We start from the raw sequence: 18,940 nt of genomic DNA, 5'->3' as shown, positions 1-18,940 counted from the left end.
AAAGTGTGTCATAATTACAATTAAATCATATTTAATTTGCGTGATTCATAAACCTTGAAACATCTGAAATTCGACAACCAATGCCGTAAGTATGGTTTAAATATGATTTTCTCGATCTTTTTCTCCATAAGTCCATATTCCTGACATTCCTCGGGCGGACGTGCTGGCACTCAACGAGCATAAGACAGCAATATTACATAAACGTGATAGTGATGACTTGTTTATATCAACCCGCTATCAACAAACTATTGTATATTGTCTGGCAAGCTAATTTACTGTCCCGCAATTAAAATCAATAGAACGTTCCTGTGTCGTTTGCAGTTGTTGAAGCGTGAAGAAAGTAAGTTATGATCTCAATCATTTTATTAATTAAAAGCTTTCGTAAAATGATACAAAAGGAAATTCGTATTGACACCGTCACCTTAATATTTGGTTAATCAAACTTTTTACGCCTTCTATTACTTTCTTTATTTCCATCAAAGAATACTACTGTACGATTGCGCCTTATTCTATTCACTGATCTAACATCAGGTTGATACGTGCTTGAGTAAACACATGCTGTTATGCTGCGGTAACTTTCAATAATTGTCCATCTCGAGATTAGCACATTCTTTTTAAAGAAATTAATATTAGTCTAAACGGAGGAGGATTTCAGTTGTCAAAATTATGTTTTCATGACAAAGAAGCAGTATTAGTTTTTCAAATTTAAAACAGTCAAAGTGCACAATTCAGTGAGAACCTAGTGAAATAAATTCTATGTTAAAATAATTTTATCTCTATCGGCAGCGGGTCTTGGAGTTGGTCTGGAAAGTTGCAAATTAAGCGGTTTGTCTTGGTTTCTGTTATTAAAACCTCTTATCATATACCGATATCAATCTTTAGAATATAGCCCCCAAAAAATATGCGTGCTGATTGGTTTAAAATCGTGTTTCTATTTAACGATTAGATTATGAGCTCGAGATATTTACGGAGGTGATAGTTGATGAGGCCGACGGCCGAATCAACTATCGCCTCATAGAAATCGAGAGCGAATAATCTAATTTTTTCAGTAGAATTCTAACTGAAATTTCCTTCACATAACGATTCCAATTATATCTGGTCTTAGTATTAAACTTCATGCTTTAGAGAATTCGCGCGGACTGAATTAATTGTTAATTTGTTATTTGCAGTTGTGTACGCGCTCATCAGTTTCTTTAAACATTTTCGAGCTTTTTTAATCCAAGAAAACGTAAATGCCCTCCTTTTATAGTTTTCTCAGGAATTTTGTTTATTCGGTAGTTTTTAAATGTTCTTTCAAAGAGAAACGAGGAAACGTTGCAATTTTGTCGACCATACCAAGCAACTGCACACCAATGGCTGATAAAGTGCAATGGCTCAACCAATCAGATTACAGCATTTGTATAAGTATACTTGAAGAATTCTACTAGAACTCGATAGAAGCACGGAACATGCTTTCTATTTTTTAAATACTGAAAAATTCATAAAAAGTTAATCGTGATACCGATTGGTATCGGCGGCAATGGATAGAAATCGATGGATTAGTTAAAGCTGTGAAATTGAAATTGATATCGATTGCCGAGTGAAATCGAATAGCTTTTGTCCCACTGATTCACTTTAGCTGTGGGGCTGTTGCGATACTCTGTCTTGAGGACAAAATAGCTGAAAATGCAGTTTCATTCCGAAACAAAAGTCTCTGAAAAATACTTTTGCAGATTTAGAAGCAGATTTAATACCAGATTGCGCCGCTAGCATATAGTGTGTCATGTGAGTTTGCTTGAAACCAGGAGCCATAATCGGGGACGGAGACCGTAAGCACGCGCTAGTATTGGGGCTGTCCCTATGATATGGGACAATTTCCCTATTTTTAGAACAAATTGCGACATCATGTGCGGCACATGCGCGTACACGCTGCGAGGATTTTTGCGGATATAGCGCGGGGAAATGGCGTCCGAAATTCCCGAAATGTTTTGATACTTTTGGCCCACAACTCAATACGTTAATGTCTGTTGGAATTTTCATTTCAGTATTTTCGTCGTAAGCTGCTCCAGTTTGAAAGTAGTAAGACAGTGTCGAATTTAGTAATGTCCCGCTTTATATATATCACTGACCAAGTTATGTTCCACTGCTTCTTTTACAAGAGCTCCACATTACTCCACTCTACTGAAGTTTCACACATGTTGAACATTTACAGCTTTTCCATAACACAACAAAAAACTAGTTGGATATAGTTGGATATAAACAGCGTTTCAGGACTTCAAAGTTTCTCTCCTCTTGCCGCACGCTTGCGAGGATTTCGCCAGTCGATCGCGACCGAAAAGTAAAAAAAAAATAATTGCAAGTACAGTCAGTAAAACATGACAAACTGGACTCCCGCACTTTCGTGTGAAAACTTACATCGAACTCAGATAATATCTCTAGTTTTAAAATATGTTTAAAGTTGATAAATTTTTGAGAACATATTAAAAGCCTAGCTGAAAATATGTGAATACAGTAGAAATAATCGGCAAAGTTATACGATGACGATTTCTTTAATCAACTCGAACAACGATTTTGATTTTGTTGGCTTAGTTATCAAAACTCCTTGTCTATCTTATTTTCGCGGTGTAAAATTTCACTGTGTTAAAGAAACACACATGATGTTAGTAGCCTTTTGGCGTTGGTAAAAATTGTTGCAGCATCTCAGCACAAAAGACAAAGAAAGAAATCTTTGTCAAGATTTGCTAACAATCTGAAAACACCCACTCGGACAGTGCACGCGCTGCATTATGCAAGTGAGCTACTCAAAAACTTTTGCAAACTCGCCAAACAAACAGAAACAATAAGAAACTACAAAAACGGGTTCTGGTTAAGATTAAGCATTGTTTGAGAAACTCTCAAATTAGCTCGATACCAGAGTAAACAGTTTTCTTTCATAATTCTTCTTTACAGAACAAACGCAGAAGCTTACGCTTTCAACTAGCGCGAGCAGATATTATTCATTCACAGCGCGAAACTAAAGTCTTGTTTTCGACCCTGAAAAACTCACCTTTTCCATCAGCTTAGAGCATAAATGTAAGAGTCCTGGATCTTATTCACTGCCTTATTCCCTGCCATCGCTGTGAAAAAACTGCAAGAGAATCTCGCAACTCTCACCATTTGATCACGGAACGTGACAACATCCACGCGAGAACCCCCGACATGTGCGTGGATCCGCGCGGATATATGTCGTCATGGTGGCGCAATTTGTGCTAAAAATAGAAAAATTGTCCCAGATCATAAGTGCGCGCGGATCATAAGATTTACGGTCTCCGTCCCCGATTATGGCTCCTGTTGAAACTTAAACGACGTTTATTATTGTTGTTGGACTTCAACGACGTAACCTAACCCTACTACGCTGGTGAAAAGTTTCACAAGTTTAAACAATGGCGCATGCCAAGAGCACGATGGTGCTTACAATAGGTACCTTGGTAGCATTACACAAATCATAGCTGAAGTCTAGCTGAAGCAGCCAAGGTCACACATTGTGGGCGTTTCCGCTGGATTTAGAAACTTGCAATTGTCCAGCGAGTCCTTATCACAAAGCGATGAAGTAATGCATCGTTTTTGATAATTCGTTTCGTTTGCCATTATGAAACGACTTTTTCACAGAGAGATAGTTTTTTTATGGACTGGTCACAGTCATCCCAGCTCTTGTAGGAAAACCAGTGATAACACTTGACAGATTTAGAGGTCGGGTCTGCTGTTAGATCCTGGTAGGTCTGGAGTGTTGGCTTTAGTATTCAGGTTGTAATAGCAGCCTCTGACCACGGGAAATTACCCCCTCTGAGGGATCAAAGGCTCGCATAGGTCAGATCTGTCACCAAGGCACTGGGATTGAGTAGCACACCTTTGGGTACTACTGAGCCTGATTTTCCTCGGCTTGTTGCTATCGCCCAGCGGTTTCACCGACAGGACAAAAGATGATAATTGCTTGCTCATCAGGTGACTGAGCTCGATCATCTATTGATTGGTAGTTTACTTTGATTAGTTCCTTGAATTAAGAATTGACTCACCAGAACTTCGGGTTAATTTAATTCTGAACTTCTTTAGAAAGAACCTGTATGTCAAGGTTTCGCATCTTGAAAAGTTTAGCCTAAAATTTTCAAGTTCGTTGTTTGTGTTCATCTTCTCAGTCTAGCCTAAACATTCCTTGTTCCTTTATGGCTTATCATTGTCTCCTTTGTGTACTTCTATCTTAGCAAACAATTATTTTCAGGCTTCCTTCAGTTTAAAGGTAGTTTTGTCGTCAGCAAAAATAACTCAAAATACCTTGATTGACCTCCTTTAAATCTGTACTTAATTTGGGCAAAACAAAGCTAAAAAGTGAAACAGTTTACAACTATGCCGACCTAGCTTTGTGATGCAGAGTTTATTTAGTTGTCAGAGAGTATCGAGGACGCTTCAAGGCATAAGTCTGATTGTCCATGTTGCTTTTGTTTTATTTCGCAGGGATATATTTCCTAGTACTGAAACGTTTGATTCCTTATTTCAGAATAACGAAAATGAATCGTCTCTCTCTGGCTTACACAGATGATTTTGTATCCCTGAATTAATTCGACTTGCCAACGACGGTGAGACAAACCCAGGCCCAGTTGTGACTGACTTTGATGTCAGGAAAATTGGCAATTTTGCCATCTGAGCAAGCTTGCAATAATCTGTCTTGAGCTGTTCTTTAAAGCCTCGCTGTCTGTAAATAAATCCGATGTAGCAGTTGGGTCATATTCATATATGCATTGTTCAAGTTTCAAGTAAAACGACGAACGATCACTACAAAATCTCTTATTCTTAATAAAGTATTGTGCATGTACACACTGCGTACCTATTTTTTAAAAACTGACGCGAGTTGTGCAAACCCTGAGACAGCATCAAATCAAAATGGCCGCGCGAGCAAATGTCGCGCACGATCGCCTGTCTTTGTGAAGGTGGAGGGCGGAAAGCAGAGCTAAACTGGAAACACTTACAATCCAAAAATCGTTATCAATACCAGAGAGCTATTTGAGGCAACTTTTCCGCTTGGTTGTCACATGAACTCGTTCATAGCCGAATTTTGCAGTTTCATATGGATCGCCTCCTTCATTTTTTCTAAGCTTCCCCAGGTTCTTGATCAATAATATTGACAACCTTCCAGTCGATCTTATGACCAGAACTGATGTTTCCAAACACCAGATGTTTGATTTTTGATAAATAAACGCCGTGCGTTAAACGGTCGAAAGCTTCAACTTGCATAATTTTTGACTTTGTCGGTTAGAAATGTTGTTTGAGTAGTCGTCCTGAAAGGTCAAGAATCAGCAACAACTGCTTCATTGGGTCTTGAAAAAATTAATTTTGAGTTTTTTATCATAACGGTTATTTTTTACTAGAATTAATTATATCGGATTGTGCTAGAGATTCACTTGGCTCCAGAGGGTCTCGCAATGCCTTTGAGGTAAACTATAGAAAACAAAAAATTGCACTATATATTTGTATTTTTTTTTTTTCAATTTCCTTTTCATGATGCAAAAAAATTAATGTCAAATTTGAGTTGTTTTAGGTAATAGGATATGCTTCGCATTTTAGAGGATTTGTTCATCGCTTTTATATTTCTTTGCCATTTTATAACCATTATCCTGAGTGAGAACTACTTAAGTAGTTATTACTGAACTATAATTTCAGGAAGAGTACTTTATATTTAAAGAGGCTTGTTTCCTTAACTCTCTAGATGGGAGAGGCTGTTCCTCCATATTATGAACATGACCAAAAAAAACGCATATGTTTTTGCAACGTAAATGAACCTTAACGACTTTAAAGTTTCAAGTATCTAAAACAGGATTATTATCAAATGGTCTTGAATGAGCACAAAGTAATCGGAAGCGAAAGTCTTAGTTAAGCAGATTTATTAAAGAAATATCACTCGTGGTTACATTAAAGGATAGATCATTCTTCTAGAAAATTAACAATGCTGAAATTACACAATCGGTAACCTAACTCTATTTTCTACTGAATTACACGTTTTTGTACGCTTAAATGTTAACAGCTTTGGATGCTTAACGAAGGAAAGCTACAAGAACGCAGCCCAGAAGCATGATGGCGCTGACCATTGGTACTTTGGCTCCATTGCACAAATCGCCAGAGCAGCAGTTAATGTCGCACTTGGTGACAGAGACTTTGGGATCAGGAGACTTGCAAAAGACAGACTCATCAGCATTGCATGTAGATGGGAAACTGCAGCCTTTAGCGTAGGCTGAGATGGATACTTCACCTTGTTTTCCTGTCACAAAGGCTTTCGCACAGCGGTCTGCGCCAGGAACACAAGTAACCTCTGTTTTGATCTTATCACAGTCATCCCAGTCTTTGAGAGTGACACACTGGTAGCATTTCAGGCCATATCCTGCAAAAGATAATAAAGCATTATAAAGTGCTGTCTTCCGACACAAGTATGTCTCAAGCACAGAGTCATTGAAAATACGAACACGCCAGGGAGGGAGGGAGGGGAGATGGGGGACGGTTTTAGTTTTGGCAGATAGGAAAAAAGCAGAAAGGAGAAAAATATCCCTGGGTTAGCTTCGGGGCAAGCATTAACTGCTCTCAACTGACAGAAGTTTACTAAAGTATTACTAACACGTTTGTGTCACTATGTCTGAATATTTGCATAAATCGCCACATCTATAAACTGAGTTAAAATTCGCAACTGGATAAAAAAAAATAGGTCCGCAGTGCGTACTTGTGTGGGCGTAGCGTACGGTTTACTTTTTTGAATTTTACAGATAGATAGAGTGCTGCTCCTGCTCGTTTTTGATGGAGTGCTGCTCCTTCCCCCAGGGAAGCAGGGAGCAGCACTTTTCTTGTAAAGAAAACCAGATGCTGAAAGCAAGAACCTGAGAGGCGTGAATTGATCCTTGTCGAGCTCACTAAAGCACTTATCCTTGTCAACTCTATTTAACACTTTTCAAAGGCAAGCTTTTTAAACTCATTTTAAAAGACAGCGACATTTGAGCAAACACAGTTGGAGTAATTTGAGGATTTTTTTTATAAATACTGTTTTAATTATTTGGAGTAGTATTCTTATCTTAAACTTAAATAATCCCTCTACAATATTTGGATTGAAATTCAATGTGTTAGGATAGAACGATATCAAGGCAAGTGTTTTACCTCAAAGTTTGTTGAAACAAAAGGTAGTAATTCTGGAAGCCACTCGCAAGTAATTTTAAATAGAAATGTTACTAAAACTGGGAACGGGCAACGGGCAACGGGCAACGGGCAACGGGCAACGGGCAACGGGCAACGGAGAACGGGCAACGGGAGTCTGGGAACGAGTGTACAGCGGTAATCTGCCTGAGAATTCAACATGGCGGACACAGGAAAAGAAAAGGGAACAATCTGGGTAAATGTGAGGAAGTGTTACAGTTGTAAACGTGAGTTTCTACCGGCTGTGCCCCCTGATCATGTGCCCAGTACGTTCTTGTTATAGCAGAGTCCGATAGGCACAGTGATAAACAAAGCATGAAATGGGGCCTGGGGGAAAAATCGAATCGGTATTATCACAAGCTACGTCCCCAATCGGTCAGGCCAGAGTCATTCTTAAATAGAATTTCAAGCCTTCGTAGTCTACTCATATCTTCTCAGTTTGTGGGCGAGCTGTCATATCAATACGATTTTGCGGACAAGTGACATAACACATGACTGTCTCTGAACGCGGATCGTCCGCTGTCTTCGCATTCGGTAGCGTGGCGGCCTTTCGGAGATCGACAAGCCAGCTGGCAAATCAGGTGAGCAGCAGATAAATAACCTGTGGCCTGGCCGCTTTGTCAAAGTCAAAATGTATGAAGAAACAAGCAACGAATATTCCACAATAATGCTAATGTTGGTGAAAGATGACCGCGGAAAAGCCACTGCGTGACACTCGGTATGTTTTCAGGTGACATGTTGTCACGTATCAGACGAAAAACAGTCTTTATTCTTTGTCTGCGTTTTGTGCTGGCTGCCTGGCTCCGCTAGCCCCTATGATTATTCCAGGCAGCTAGTACTCAAATTTTTACTTTTAATATTTTCATTGAAATTGTAATTTTTTTTTTAGCAAGAGTGAGTACAAATAAAGATTGATTGTGCCCCATTGCTGGTTTTCAGTGTCACGCAATTCAAAATAGATCAAAATAAAAATCAAAACCGGTCAATAGATAAAGTCCAGAATCTGGGAAATGAAAGAAGGTAAATATGCAAAGACTCTCGCCAAAATTCTGGTCGCAGCAATTTTTCTTATGCGAGATATGCGGAGAAATTTTTCACCCAAATTTATAGAGATTTGTATGGAGACGCCATGCTGGTGCCCATCTGTATGGGCACCAAGATGGCGGCTGGAAACCAACACAAACATCTGTCACTGAGTTTTGATACAAAAGTGTGAATTTATCCCTCGTGGAACTCTAAAACATTAAAACAATACTTTCTCTAAGACATGAACTGTTGAGATAGCCAAGTTCCCCTAAATAAGTCACTTTTTTAACCATCATGACAGCTCTCTAGGCTGTCATGTAAATGCCGCATCACGCAAAAGCTTAGAAATTTAAGCGTAGTGTATCACAAAACCAAGAACCCATTCGGAGTGAAAATTTGTATGAATATTAGTTTTTAGCAGCTCTTATACATCATTTAAGTAAAATCTCAGGAAGATCAATAGTTTTGTAGTTCGAATTTTAGTGACGTCAGTCTGCATTCTGTACCTAGTCTGCATTTTGTACCCAGTCTGCAGTCTTGCAGTCTGCATTTGTACTGACCTATTGGGAAAGCATGTTATAATACCAATTTGATTTTCTGCCCAGGTTCTATTTTATGCTTTGTTTAACCCAGTACCATGGGAGGTGCAGTGGCCTCATGGTTAGTGCCCTCGTCTCCGGATCGAGCGGTCCGGTTTCAAGCCCTGGCCAGGGACATTGTGTTGTGTTCTTGGGCAAGACACTTTACTCTCACAGTGCCTCTCTCCACCCAGGTGTATAAATGAGTACCGGCGAACTTAATCCTAGTTGTAACTCTGCAATGGACTAGCATCCCATCCAGGGGGGAGTAGAAATACTCCTAGTCGCTTCATGCTACAGAAACCGGGATAAGCTCCGGCCTGGTGGGCCACTTGGCTCGTATGCAGACTTTACCTTAACCCAGTACCATATTGGACTCTGGGGCACAGCCGGTAGAAACCCACGTTTACAACCATAACACTTCCTCACATGTCTGTTCCGGCAGGTATATTTTGCAGTTTGCAGGTTGAAATTTAATTATAACTGGAAAACTGCTGGCATTAAAAATAATTAATAACCTTTTCACTCTTCAGGGGTTCTTAAATAAAGTAGTTCGCCTCTTTCACATAGTGAAAACACGATCAATCCGCTATAAGTACTTATCGATTGACACGCTGAGACCAGTGAAATCTCTTCAAAGCCATCTGGATGGCTGCTCCACAAATGTTTCCATCGATTCCAGATTTGGCTCGGGTCTTTCCTCAACAACAGAAGATTGCCATCACAAATGAAGCAAATAAATAAAGAAATGAAATAACAAGATTTTAACCGACGGTATATACTAGCACAAGCTCAGTGTTCTTTCATTTTGGTACTCACAGGGAAGAAACCAAATTCAGCAGATATTTCAGATGATATTTCAGATGTTTCTTCAAAACCAATAATTCATTGCAGGCTTAAAATCATAGGAATATACTCTCCTCCCATCGCTTCGGCCGGTTTGGCACTTAGGTGGAAGCCACCTTTCTGAGCGATTGTAAACAGCGTCATGTAACAGTCACGGTAAGTCTACCACCTGTACGTTTCTTCTAGATGCCAGCGGTTTTCCAGTTATAATTAAATTTCAACATGCAACCTGTAACCTGCAAAATATACCTGCCGTTTCTGTTCCCTTTTCTTTTCCTTTGTCCACCATATTGAGTTCTTTGGCGTGTTACCGCTGTACACTCGTTCCCAAACTCCCGTTCCCGGTACCCGGTTCCCCGTTCCCCGGTCCCCGGTCCCCGGTCCCCGTTCCCCGTTCCCCGTTCCCCGTTCCCCGTTCCCCGTTCCCCGTTCCCCGTTCCCCGTTCCCCGTTCCCCGTTCCCCGTTCCCCGTTCCCGTTCCCCGTCACTAGTTTTAGTAACATGCTTTTAAATAGCGTTTACTTTTAGAGATCATTAGCGTAGTTTAGCTGTGGTGCGTGTCCATTTCAGGCATGCTCTAATTCGCAGAAAATGACGGTCGGATCAGTGACATCAAAAATTGTAGGGCTTAGATTTTCCTCCCCATCATTCGTTTGTTTGCCTCATAAGTAATGGAATATACTCATTGTAGCACATCATTACTGTCAACCAAAGCATCACCTCATTCCACATGTTTGTATTGTTTAACAACTTGCTTCAATTTTGGCAAATAACACGCGTGTAAATAAAACATTGTTGGCATCATATTCGACAACTGATCCTTACGATAAGATGTGTTTTGCATTCACGAAATGGTTATGAAAGCGGATCCTTGACCGGTTCAACCGAGATTCCCGTACTAACTTTTGATCTTGAAAAAGCAACAAAAGGGTGACTCTAAACACTGTTCATGTGTATTTCTAACAATGCAAGTACAATGCGAGTGCAAGGCAGTTTATTTCACTTTCTGAAATTTAAATTCTGACAATCTCTGATGATCCCTGACAATATTGTCTCACTTTGTAGTGCTGCCCACATCAATCAGTTCAAGCCGATATAAATGTTGGCTTGCGAGATATTGGCTTGCGAAAGTACAATGACTCATTTCGTTGTATCGGGGGGCAACCCGTGCCGAACATTCAGGCCGATAAATTTAGCGTTCGAAAGCGAACCAGCCCCTGTGCAACCTGCACTAAACACAAGCCGAGTCTTGATTAGCTTTGATATGTTGGCTTGTGCGAGCGAAATAACTCCCGTTATGGACACCTGAAGGAATAATGAAAGAAAGCTTTCAATAGACAATGCAACTGCAATCAACATTTTCAAAGACTACACGAAATTGGAAAGCGGTATTTTCGATGAATACGAAATTACGAAGGATACGAAGACAGATTTTCGATATACGTGCAAACAGGTATGGTACCGCATGTCAAAACAAGCTATAAAAGATACAAAACCTACCCTTGGGAAACCGACAAACAGTACACAACAAGAAGGAGCTGGCACCCAATCTTCTCATCTGTAGACTCTAAACTAGTGTCCAGTCAACTTAGTACAATTTTTTTCGATCACGTGACTCTCGTAGACAGACAAACTTCTCAAGTGCCAATTTATAGGTGTGAGCTTCGCCCACACAATTAACCAGCGAGCTGCGACATTCCGAAAACCGCCTTCTCAAAGAAGGGTTTCCTCTGGCCAGTTTTGTGTCGTTCTACCTCTCCTAATTCTAACCTGAACGATATAGTTTCGATCATTACTTAAAAGAACCACTCTGAAAAGAAACAACAAGCAAACTGCAGTGGAAGTTTTATTCTGAAAAGAACCTGACAAATGTGAGCTGTTAACTTATAGTTTGTTGGTGTTATGTCACCAGATGAGACTAGTCTAGATTCATTTTCACAATAGAAAAACGGACTGAACTGATCTGATGAAATAAACACAAAACAAACCGATAATTAACAGAAGGAATGAACAGAGCAGAACGAATTGCTTCCAGGTGTTTCTGAGGAAATGTACTTGATTCAAAAGTCCACCTTTTTAAGATCAGGAGAATTGGTGCTGCTCGTTGATTCAGACTGCATGGCGGCGTATGTATGTATGGCGGCGAGAGAATGGTTGTTCTTTTTGTGCAACCCTTCGTAACTCGACTTGAAACCACTAGAATTTTGTTTTTAATCAATATTAGAAGCAATAACCACACAATAGTCGCTAATGATGAGAAACTTCTAAGTCAAAACCGGATTTTTTCAGTCATGAAAGAAACTAAGCTGATGCAGCTGGGCAATTGTACATTTAATGTTCATAATTAGGGCGCTGCCTCGTTGACATTGATCAGTGGATTCTTCTCTCGTTCCCCTGCAAGGTAATAACTGAAATTTCTTTAATTCTGTCAGATTACTTATCCCTCGTGTAATTATAAAGAGAAAACGGACTACATTTCTTAACGGCTTAACGTGCCAAAGGCCTCCCTCGTTGTGCGATTTTCCTCGTTAGGAGGCATACCTGCATGAAAGAGCAAATGCTTTCACAGAAACAAGCCCAAATGTTAACAAACTTCAAATCTGCTTTTGATCCACCAAAATAAATGAAGTGAATCAAAAAGGTGTCCAAATATACCCTGTTTGTTGGTTTTCTGAGCAACAGATAAGTGATACATCAGACAAATGGGCGCTGGCTGTTGACATTCCAGTGCTGAATTGTAATAATCCCTACGATAGTTTTGAGCTCAAAAAGCGTTCAAAAGTCAAAAGTACAGTAACAAAGTCTCTCCTCTCACTTCTCCTAAATTGTCACTACACACTTCCCAGCTAACGTTTGGGTAAATGAACAAGATCAAGTAAATAATACTGAAATTATAATCGATTCTTCAGAGTACACTACCGCTTGCGAAACAGAGCCTGCTGTAGTTGTGCTATGGCCAAAATCGAGCTCCAAACATGAAATAAATGAATCAGACAAATAAAACGTTCGGCAATACTATGATCTTTATAGAACTTACCGACGGAAATGCAAAGAAGAAAGGCGAGGACGAAAACAGATTTCATCGTAACGGAGTTGAAAGGCGCACGGCAGAATTTTTGTTCCTGTAGACACTGACTTGGTTTGACAGCAGCTGAATTTATATGTGTATTTATTACTAGCTGTTATGTATAGCGAACCAATGAAAATTTAAGATTTGAACACTGTCACAAAATTTTAACCAATCATCTTCTTCTCGAGGGCGTAGCCTCTTCTGGGTGTTTTGTAAGTCTGCATTCGGGCGAACGGAACGCTGTTTCCGAGAGTCTTCTAATGCTTGACGGCACACTAAAAAAATGCAGTACATTTGTAAAACAATAATTTATTGGCGATGAACTCAATTTACTAAACATCGACTTACGACCTGTCTTTTTCAGTCTTATCTTCGTTTTCAAGCCAACAATATAAAGAGAAAAACTCCGTTTTAATGAACGTCTTTTTGCGTTGCATTAACGAGAGGGACGCGGAACATTTGCATATTTTACCAAATCTGACAAAGTTACAAACACGCGACTAAATGAACTCAGGTATAGCTTATGGTTTATTGGAAAAAAAGAAAGAGAACATATACCGACGTAGGCCTTTCCGGATATTTCTTGGGATATTTAGAATTTTCCAAGATATTTAGAAAATATTAAGATATTCAGAAAATTTAGCGATATTTAGCAATATTCACAGCTTTTTTTGGCTAAGCCCTGTGTTTCCCTCGCTATTCCCTCGAAACAAGACTCTGATTTATGCCAGAAACAATCCGGCTCAGCGATTTCCCACTTGAAAAATGTATTCCATGCATATCACTAAAAGCGCTGAAGGAACAAATTTCAAAAATGGCGGATATTGTTAACATCGAAGCGCCTGACTCTTCTTCCTCAACTCCTGCCACTGCAAGAAATTTTAAAAATTTCGGCCTAAGTGATTCAAAATCGGTGCATGTTTACGACACAAATAAGAGATATTTAGAGGGTTTTTCAAGAAATTTTTTGTGATATTTAGGAGTATTTTTTAGAATTTCCGGAAAGATATTTAGGCGATTTTACGTGATATTTGTAGAACGAGCCTATACCGACGTTAATTCTGTGCCATTAGTGGCACTTTAAGCCATGTCCAGCGACTAAAATGTGAATGACGCACAAAAATAACATAGAAAATCCGAGCACGGAAATCCGTTTTCTGCTCTGGACTGTCGGTGGTGCAATATAATGCATTTCAACTACTCTTGAGTTACTATGTCTGAATATTTGCGTGTTTTACCATATGTGCATAACAGACACTAATACACAACTGAACAAACTCAGTGAGACGCGATATTCTGGAAACCATTCTGTCGATTTCTCTTGGTAGTATCAAGAATCGTCTCTTCTGGCCAGTTTTGCACTTCTCCAAACTTTAACCAGGACACTGTTGGTTCGATCTTTACTGAAAAGAACCCTTGAGGAAAAAAGCCACCAAGCTGCGAAGAAAGTTTTATTCAAAAATCAAACCTAAGAAATATGAACTGATGACAAGGAGTTTGTACTTGATTATGTAACGAGTTGAAACTATACACTACATTTTACAGTCTCTCTGATGTTGGTTGAACTGATTTGATGAGATAAGGACAAATCAAACAACTAATATATTACAGAAAGAATGAACAGAGCAGAATCACGGCGCGAAAAATTGGATTTACTGTATATTTGATCTTCGTCAAACACGAGGTCAAATATGATCATGGATTCAATCCAAGTTCTCCAAAGTAGCGCTGCTAAATTGGTCCTGGATAGGTCGCCGTATTCGTATTCATCCGAAGCACTTTCAGATCTAAACTGGATGAACCTGTCTGCCAGAAGGCAAATGCAAGGTTGCATCCATATGTATAATTTAGTCAATGACAACAGTAGAAATAATATCATTGTACGAGGACAAGACTATCATAGCTATAACACCCGCTCTAAGGAAATCATTCGAACTACAAAATCTGTTGCCAACTGGGGACTTCTTAGATCCTTTAACAGTGTTTTAGCTGACTGGAATGACCTGTCGCCAAAAACAAAAAAATTATCTTTAAGAGACTTTAAGAATGCGCAAAACAATTAATTAAATGTTAGGTGTATACAAGCTAGATAGTTGTATTAACCGTAAATGACTAATTGTATTTTATATTTTACTACGAGTTTCAATGTTTCAACTTTATATATCTTTAGTTATATATTTTTTAGCTTTTAGAGGTTTTTAATCAACGCTGTAATAATTTTGGTTTAATTTAATTTTTTGATTGCCATCATTTTTACTTCAGAACCTCCCTGAAAACCACATTAGTGAGTAGAGCCTCCTGTTTAAAGAATATGGGAGGCAAAGAGGGTTTCTAGTTGATGGAGAGGGCTCGCCTGAGAAGGTGGGCGGTAGAAAGGAGAGTTATTTTCTGGAGTTCATGTATGTTGATATTATTATTATTATTATTATTATTATTATTATTATTATTATTAAATTTATAAGGGTTGTAAAGAATGAGTGTAATTTGTAATTCGTTTGTAAGTTAGTATTTCCCTGACATATATATTGTCCTAAGAATTTTTATAGTTGTAATTTTTAATTTATTATTTTCTGAATTTTTTTTTTTTACCAGATACATGTAAGATTCAAGTTTGTATGGAAAAGTGCTCAATAAAGTTTGCTATTAAAAAAAAATTATTATTATTATTATTATTATTATTATTATTATCATCATAGGTTTGATCCAAACTTTAATGTCACGGCTTTGCCGATACATTTGATCCTTAACAAAAGAGAGGGCAAATGTGATCTCAACTTTGACTTCACCTTTGACGCACGTCAAATATCTCATGAATCAGTGGAGTGAATGCAAATTACTGTAATGGAAACACTCCCCAAAATAAACTGTTTCTATTCATAACACAAGCCGGAAGACATTGAAATGTCGCATGGCTATCTTTGAAGCCTAAATATAGAATAAGGAATACTCAGGGGAAACATTACTCAGGGGGAACAGCCTAATCAGACTATTGGTGTTGAATTCAGCAAGACAGCTCCAAACAACAAAGAACACGTGAAGCATGATGCATGTCCGGCGACATAACTCGAAATTTCAGGCAAATTGTGCACTTTTGACACAAGCATGAAATCTGGCACATTGATAGCAGCACTAGGCCTTTCCACAAATAACCGGATATTTTTGAGATATTTAGAAGTTCCCGAGATAATTAGAAAGTATTAAAATATTTAGAAAATTCAAGAATATTAAGAAACATTCAAAGCTTTCTTGTTGGCTTAGCCCTGTGTTTTATGCCAGAAACAATTCAGTTCAGCGAATTCCCACTCGAAAGATCCATATCACTAAAAGGCAGCTAAGGCAGCTATTTTCCAAAATGGCGGATGCTGGTAACATCGAAGTGCCTGAATGTTCTTCGCCAACTCCTACTACTGCAAGAAAATTTGAAAATCTCGGCCTGAGTGATTCAAGATCGGTCTATCTTACCAGAAAAAGAGATGTTTAGAAGGTTTTTCGAGATATTTAGAAATTTGTATGTGATATATAGGAGATTTTTTCAGAATTTCTGGACAGGTATTTGGGCGATATTACGTGATATTTGTGGAAAGGCCGAGCAATCACCAATACGAACATTTTCAGGTATAGTGCCAAGTTGGACGTCCATTGGTTTCCATGGAAACCTCAATTTATTAAAACTTATGAAATTCCTCTGTTCACCCTGGTTTATCAGCAAATACCTTCATTTCAACGGTTCCAACTTGTTTACCAAGTTTGTTCCGTTTTGGCATATGGCACACTGCCATTAATTACGTGTTGCCAGGGAAACGAAAAACTAAAATCCCACGTTTGTTGAAAATATAATAAAAGAAAGCTCTGGGTCTTGTCGATGGGCCTCTGGTTGATTAGAATATTATCTGCAATGAAACCTAGAGATTTTTTAGGTGTTCTTAATTTTCCTTATCACAATAAACCTATTTATTACATACACACGAGTGTTTTACTGGAAAATACACCACTCATAAAATTCATAGGACACCACATCCGGGACTCGGGTGGCGTATTTCCATATCATCACTAGTGAAGTTATCAATTACTTCACTAATATCATGTTTGAAACTGTACTTAAATGTTTTGGTGTATGATCAAAACATCTTCGGATCTTCCTCGAAAGTTTTCGGCTATCTTCAGTTATCTTCGGAAATCTTCGGTAAATCTTCGGACATTTTAGGAAATTGTTCGGAAACGTTCTTGTGGCCCTCGAATAATTTTTGGAGAATCTTCGGAAATCCTAGGAAAGTGGTCAGAAACCTTCGGAAAATCGTCAAGAACGTCGTTATCAGTATGTCTATGTCTATATAATAAACAGAATAATATATAGTTGCTTGTAGATATGGAATATCTCTTCTCATGTTCAACTTTATATCTCACCCCTTTGGCTGCGCTCACTCGTGAGATATCGAGTTGAACACTGGAAGATATATATTCCATATCTACGCGCGTATTATCCTCCATGTTAAATCGCTAATGCACTGGCCATCATACACACACACAAAGTAGGGTAGTAACACATTTACATCTTTTGCCCCATCTCTTTAACAACGACAATGGCCCAGTACTTTACAGCTAGTAGCTGCTGCTGGTGGGGTAATCCATCGTGACTTAATCTAGCCCTCTCTACGGAAGATGTGTAGTCACGATCCGCCGGAAAGCACAGGGCCGGGTTGGAATGGTTGCTTGTTCACACATGAATCCGTGGCACGCTTCATTAGGGTGTTGAATCAGTGCGATACCGCGGGTGCCGTGAAAACTTATAGCGGTTGTCGACGTCATGCTGTAGTCGATTTTATCCACTGCCTCTGCAGTAAAAACGCCCGTTTTCAGGTTAGCAGAACATATCGTGCCCATTATTTCAACCGTTCACAACTGCATCTGCCACTCCTACCAGATCTGATATATGACAAGGATAGTACTGTTGCTCTTGGCTATCAGCATGCCTAGAGCGTTACGTATTTGCATCCAATTGCATAGAAACAAATTAGAATGAGATGCTGCTCCTACCATCCGAACCAAGAGAAAGTGTTGCAGAAATGTAGGCAAAGGGCAGCAGGAGAACATGCAGATTTATGCAAATTAAGGCTTTCCTTCATTTAATATTTTTAGCGGGAAAATTACCTCTACCTGAATAAAAAAAAAGGGAGAAAAAATAACAATTCTAATCATACGTGCATTAACAACGTAAAAAAGGTAAGGTAAAAACGTGAATTGATTCTCCAAAAGGATCATGAACAAAAACTTCGCGGGGGGTCTAATGAGTGAAAACTCTAATTATTGCTAACTAGCTGGAATTAGAAAATTGAGCTTGGCACTATATCAGGAATTGATCAGTATGGGGATGCACATTATCCTACAAAGTTTGATGATTGTTTCAAAAATCGCACAATTCGAGAGCTGTGCCGCTGGACTATGAACAAAACTTTAAAATATTCGTAGATTTATTTTTCTTTCTCTTTTTCTAAATACCCCGAAGATTAAAAATATCTCCAAATCTCATTTATTTTTAAAGCAAAAAGTTTTGCAGAACGTCTCGGTAGCGGACTTTGAGAAGATCAGCGCGTCGCGTTGTATATACTCAAGGTTTCTAACTTTTTCCTTCACGCACAGTGTAATGGGTAGGATGGCCGAGTGATTAATTAGGACTTGAAATCTAAAGGACGTGGGTTTAACTCCTGCCGTCTGACTACTCTCTCGAGTTGTTTCACGGCAGACACGAGTTCAGTTCCTCGGTTGTGCTGGTAAATATTCTACCATGCTTGTTGCTAATGTTTGAATGCTTGCCCCATTTGTACTTGTGCTAAATAACTAACGGAGCGAAAAAACGTAGAAAGAGATTTAAAGTTTGATACACCGCGATTTTTTCCCTCTTGTAATTTGTCACTGCGGATAAAACCATGCAACTGGAGAAGCTTGATCTTCATCTACTTGTTTTAAAAGTTTAGATTTTGATGTCGATAAAATTACATAATTAATTTGAAACACCGTTACGCCATCGTTTCTTGCTTTGGTAAAACCGATGTTAATCAAACATCCTTTTCTGTTAGGTAGGGGTACAACATACATGATTAAATTGTATATAAAGTTTCCAGAGATTACTAATTTATTGCCTTAGCCATTATTCCTGCAATTTTTTGATATTTTATTTGCTACTTTTTTATCACACACTTAAGTACAGCTTCTTCACTGACTTACAATATTAACTAATAAA

The 18,940-nt window shown here is 38.8% G+C and overlaps 1 protein-coding gene across 3 annotated transcripts; it reads right to left on the bottom strand.

Moving 5' to 3' along the window:
* Positions 1-5,874: 5,874 nt before the first annotated feature.
* Positions 5,875-12,731, bottom strand: LOC110039806 (uncharacterized). 3 transcript variants are annotated; one of them, XM_020744951.2, is made up of 2 exons: positions 12,670-12,731; positions 5,875-6,385 (listed from the first exon to the last, which is right to left on the bottom strand). In XM_020744951.2, exons 1-2 carry the CDS (start codon positions 12,713-12,715, stop codon positions 6,042-6,044), a joined length of 390 nt encoding a protein of 129 aa, XP_020600610.2. In that variant the 5' UTR covers positions 12,716-12,731; the 3' UTR covers positions 5,875-6,041. The 3 variants fall into 3 exon arrangements, 2 of the variants coding, with proteins under 2 accessions (XP_020600610.2, XP_020600609.2); XM_020744950.2 differs by lacking the exon at positions 12,670-12,731 and adding an exon at positions 11,133-11,239; XR_016202855.1 differs by lacking the exons at positions 5,875-6,385; positions 12,670-12,731 and adding exons at positions 10,610-10,937; positions 11,133-11,194.
* Between the last annotated feature and the right edge of the window lie 6,209 nt (positions 12,732-18,940).

This window comes from Orbicella faveolata, unplaced genomic scaffold (assembly GCF_042242905.1).
Source record: "Orbicella faveolata isolate gen_17 unplaced genomic scaffold, um_ofav_v1 contig_1, whole genome shotgun sequence".
In the NCBI taxonomy this organism is placed as follows: Eukaryota; Metazoa; Cnidaria; class Anthozoa; order Scleractinia; family Merulinidae; genus Orbicella; species Orbicella faveolata.
The sequence above is the reverse complement of the archived record's forward strand: the minus strand, read 5'-3'. Positions and strand labels throughout refer to the sequence as shown.

Coding starts and splice junctions, on each gene's coding strand:
- LOC110039806 (XM_020744950.2), bottom strand. CDS start 11,190: ATGAGAAGATTGGGTGCCAGCTCCTTCTTGTTGTGTACTGTTTGTCGG. Junction 6,386..11,132: donor TGTTTGTCGGTTTCCCAAGG/GTAGGTTTTGTA, acceptor TATCTTTTGCAG/GATATGGCCTGAAATGCTAC.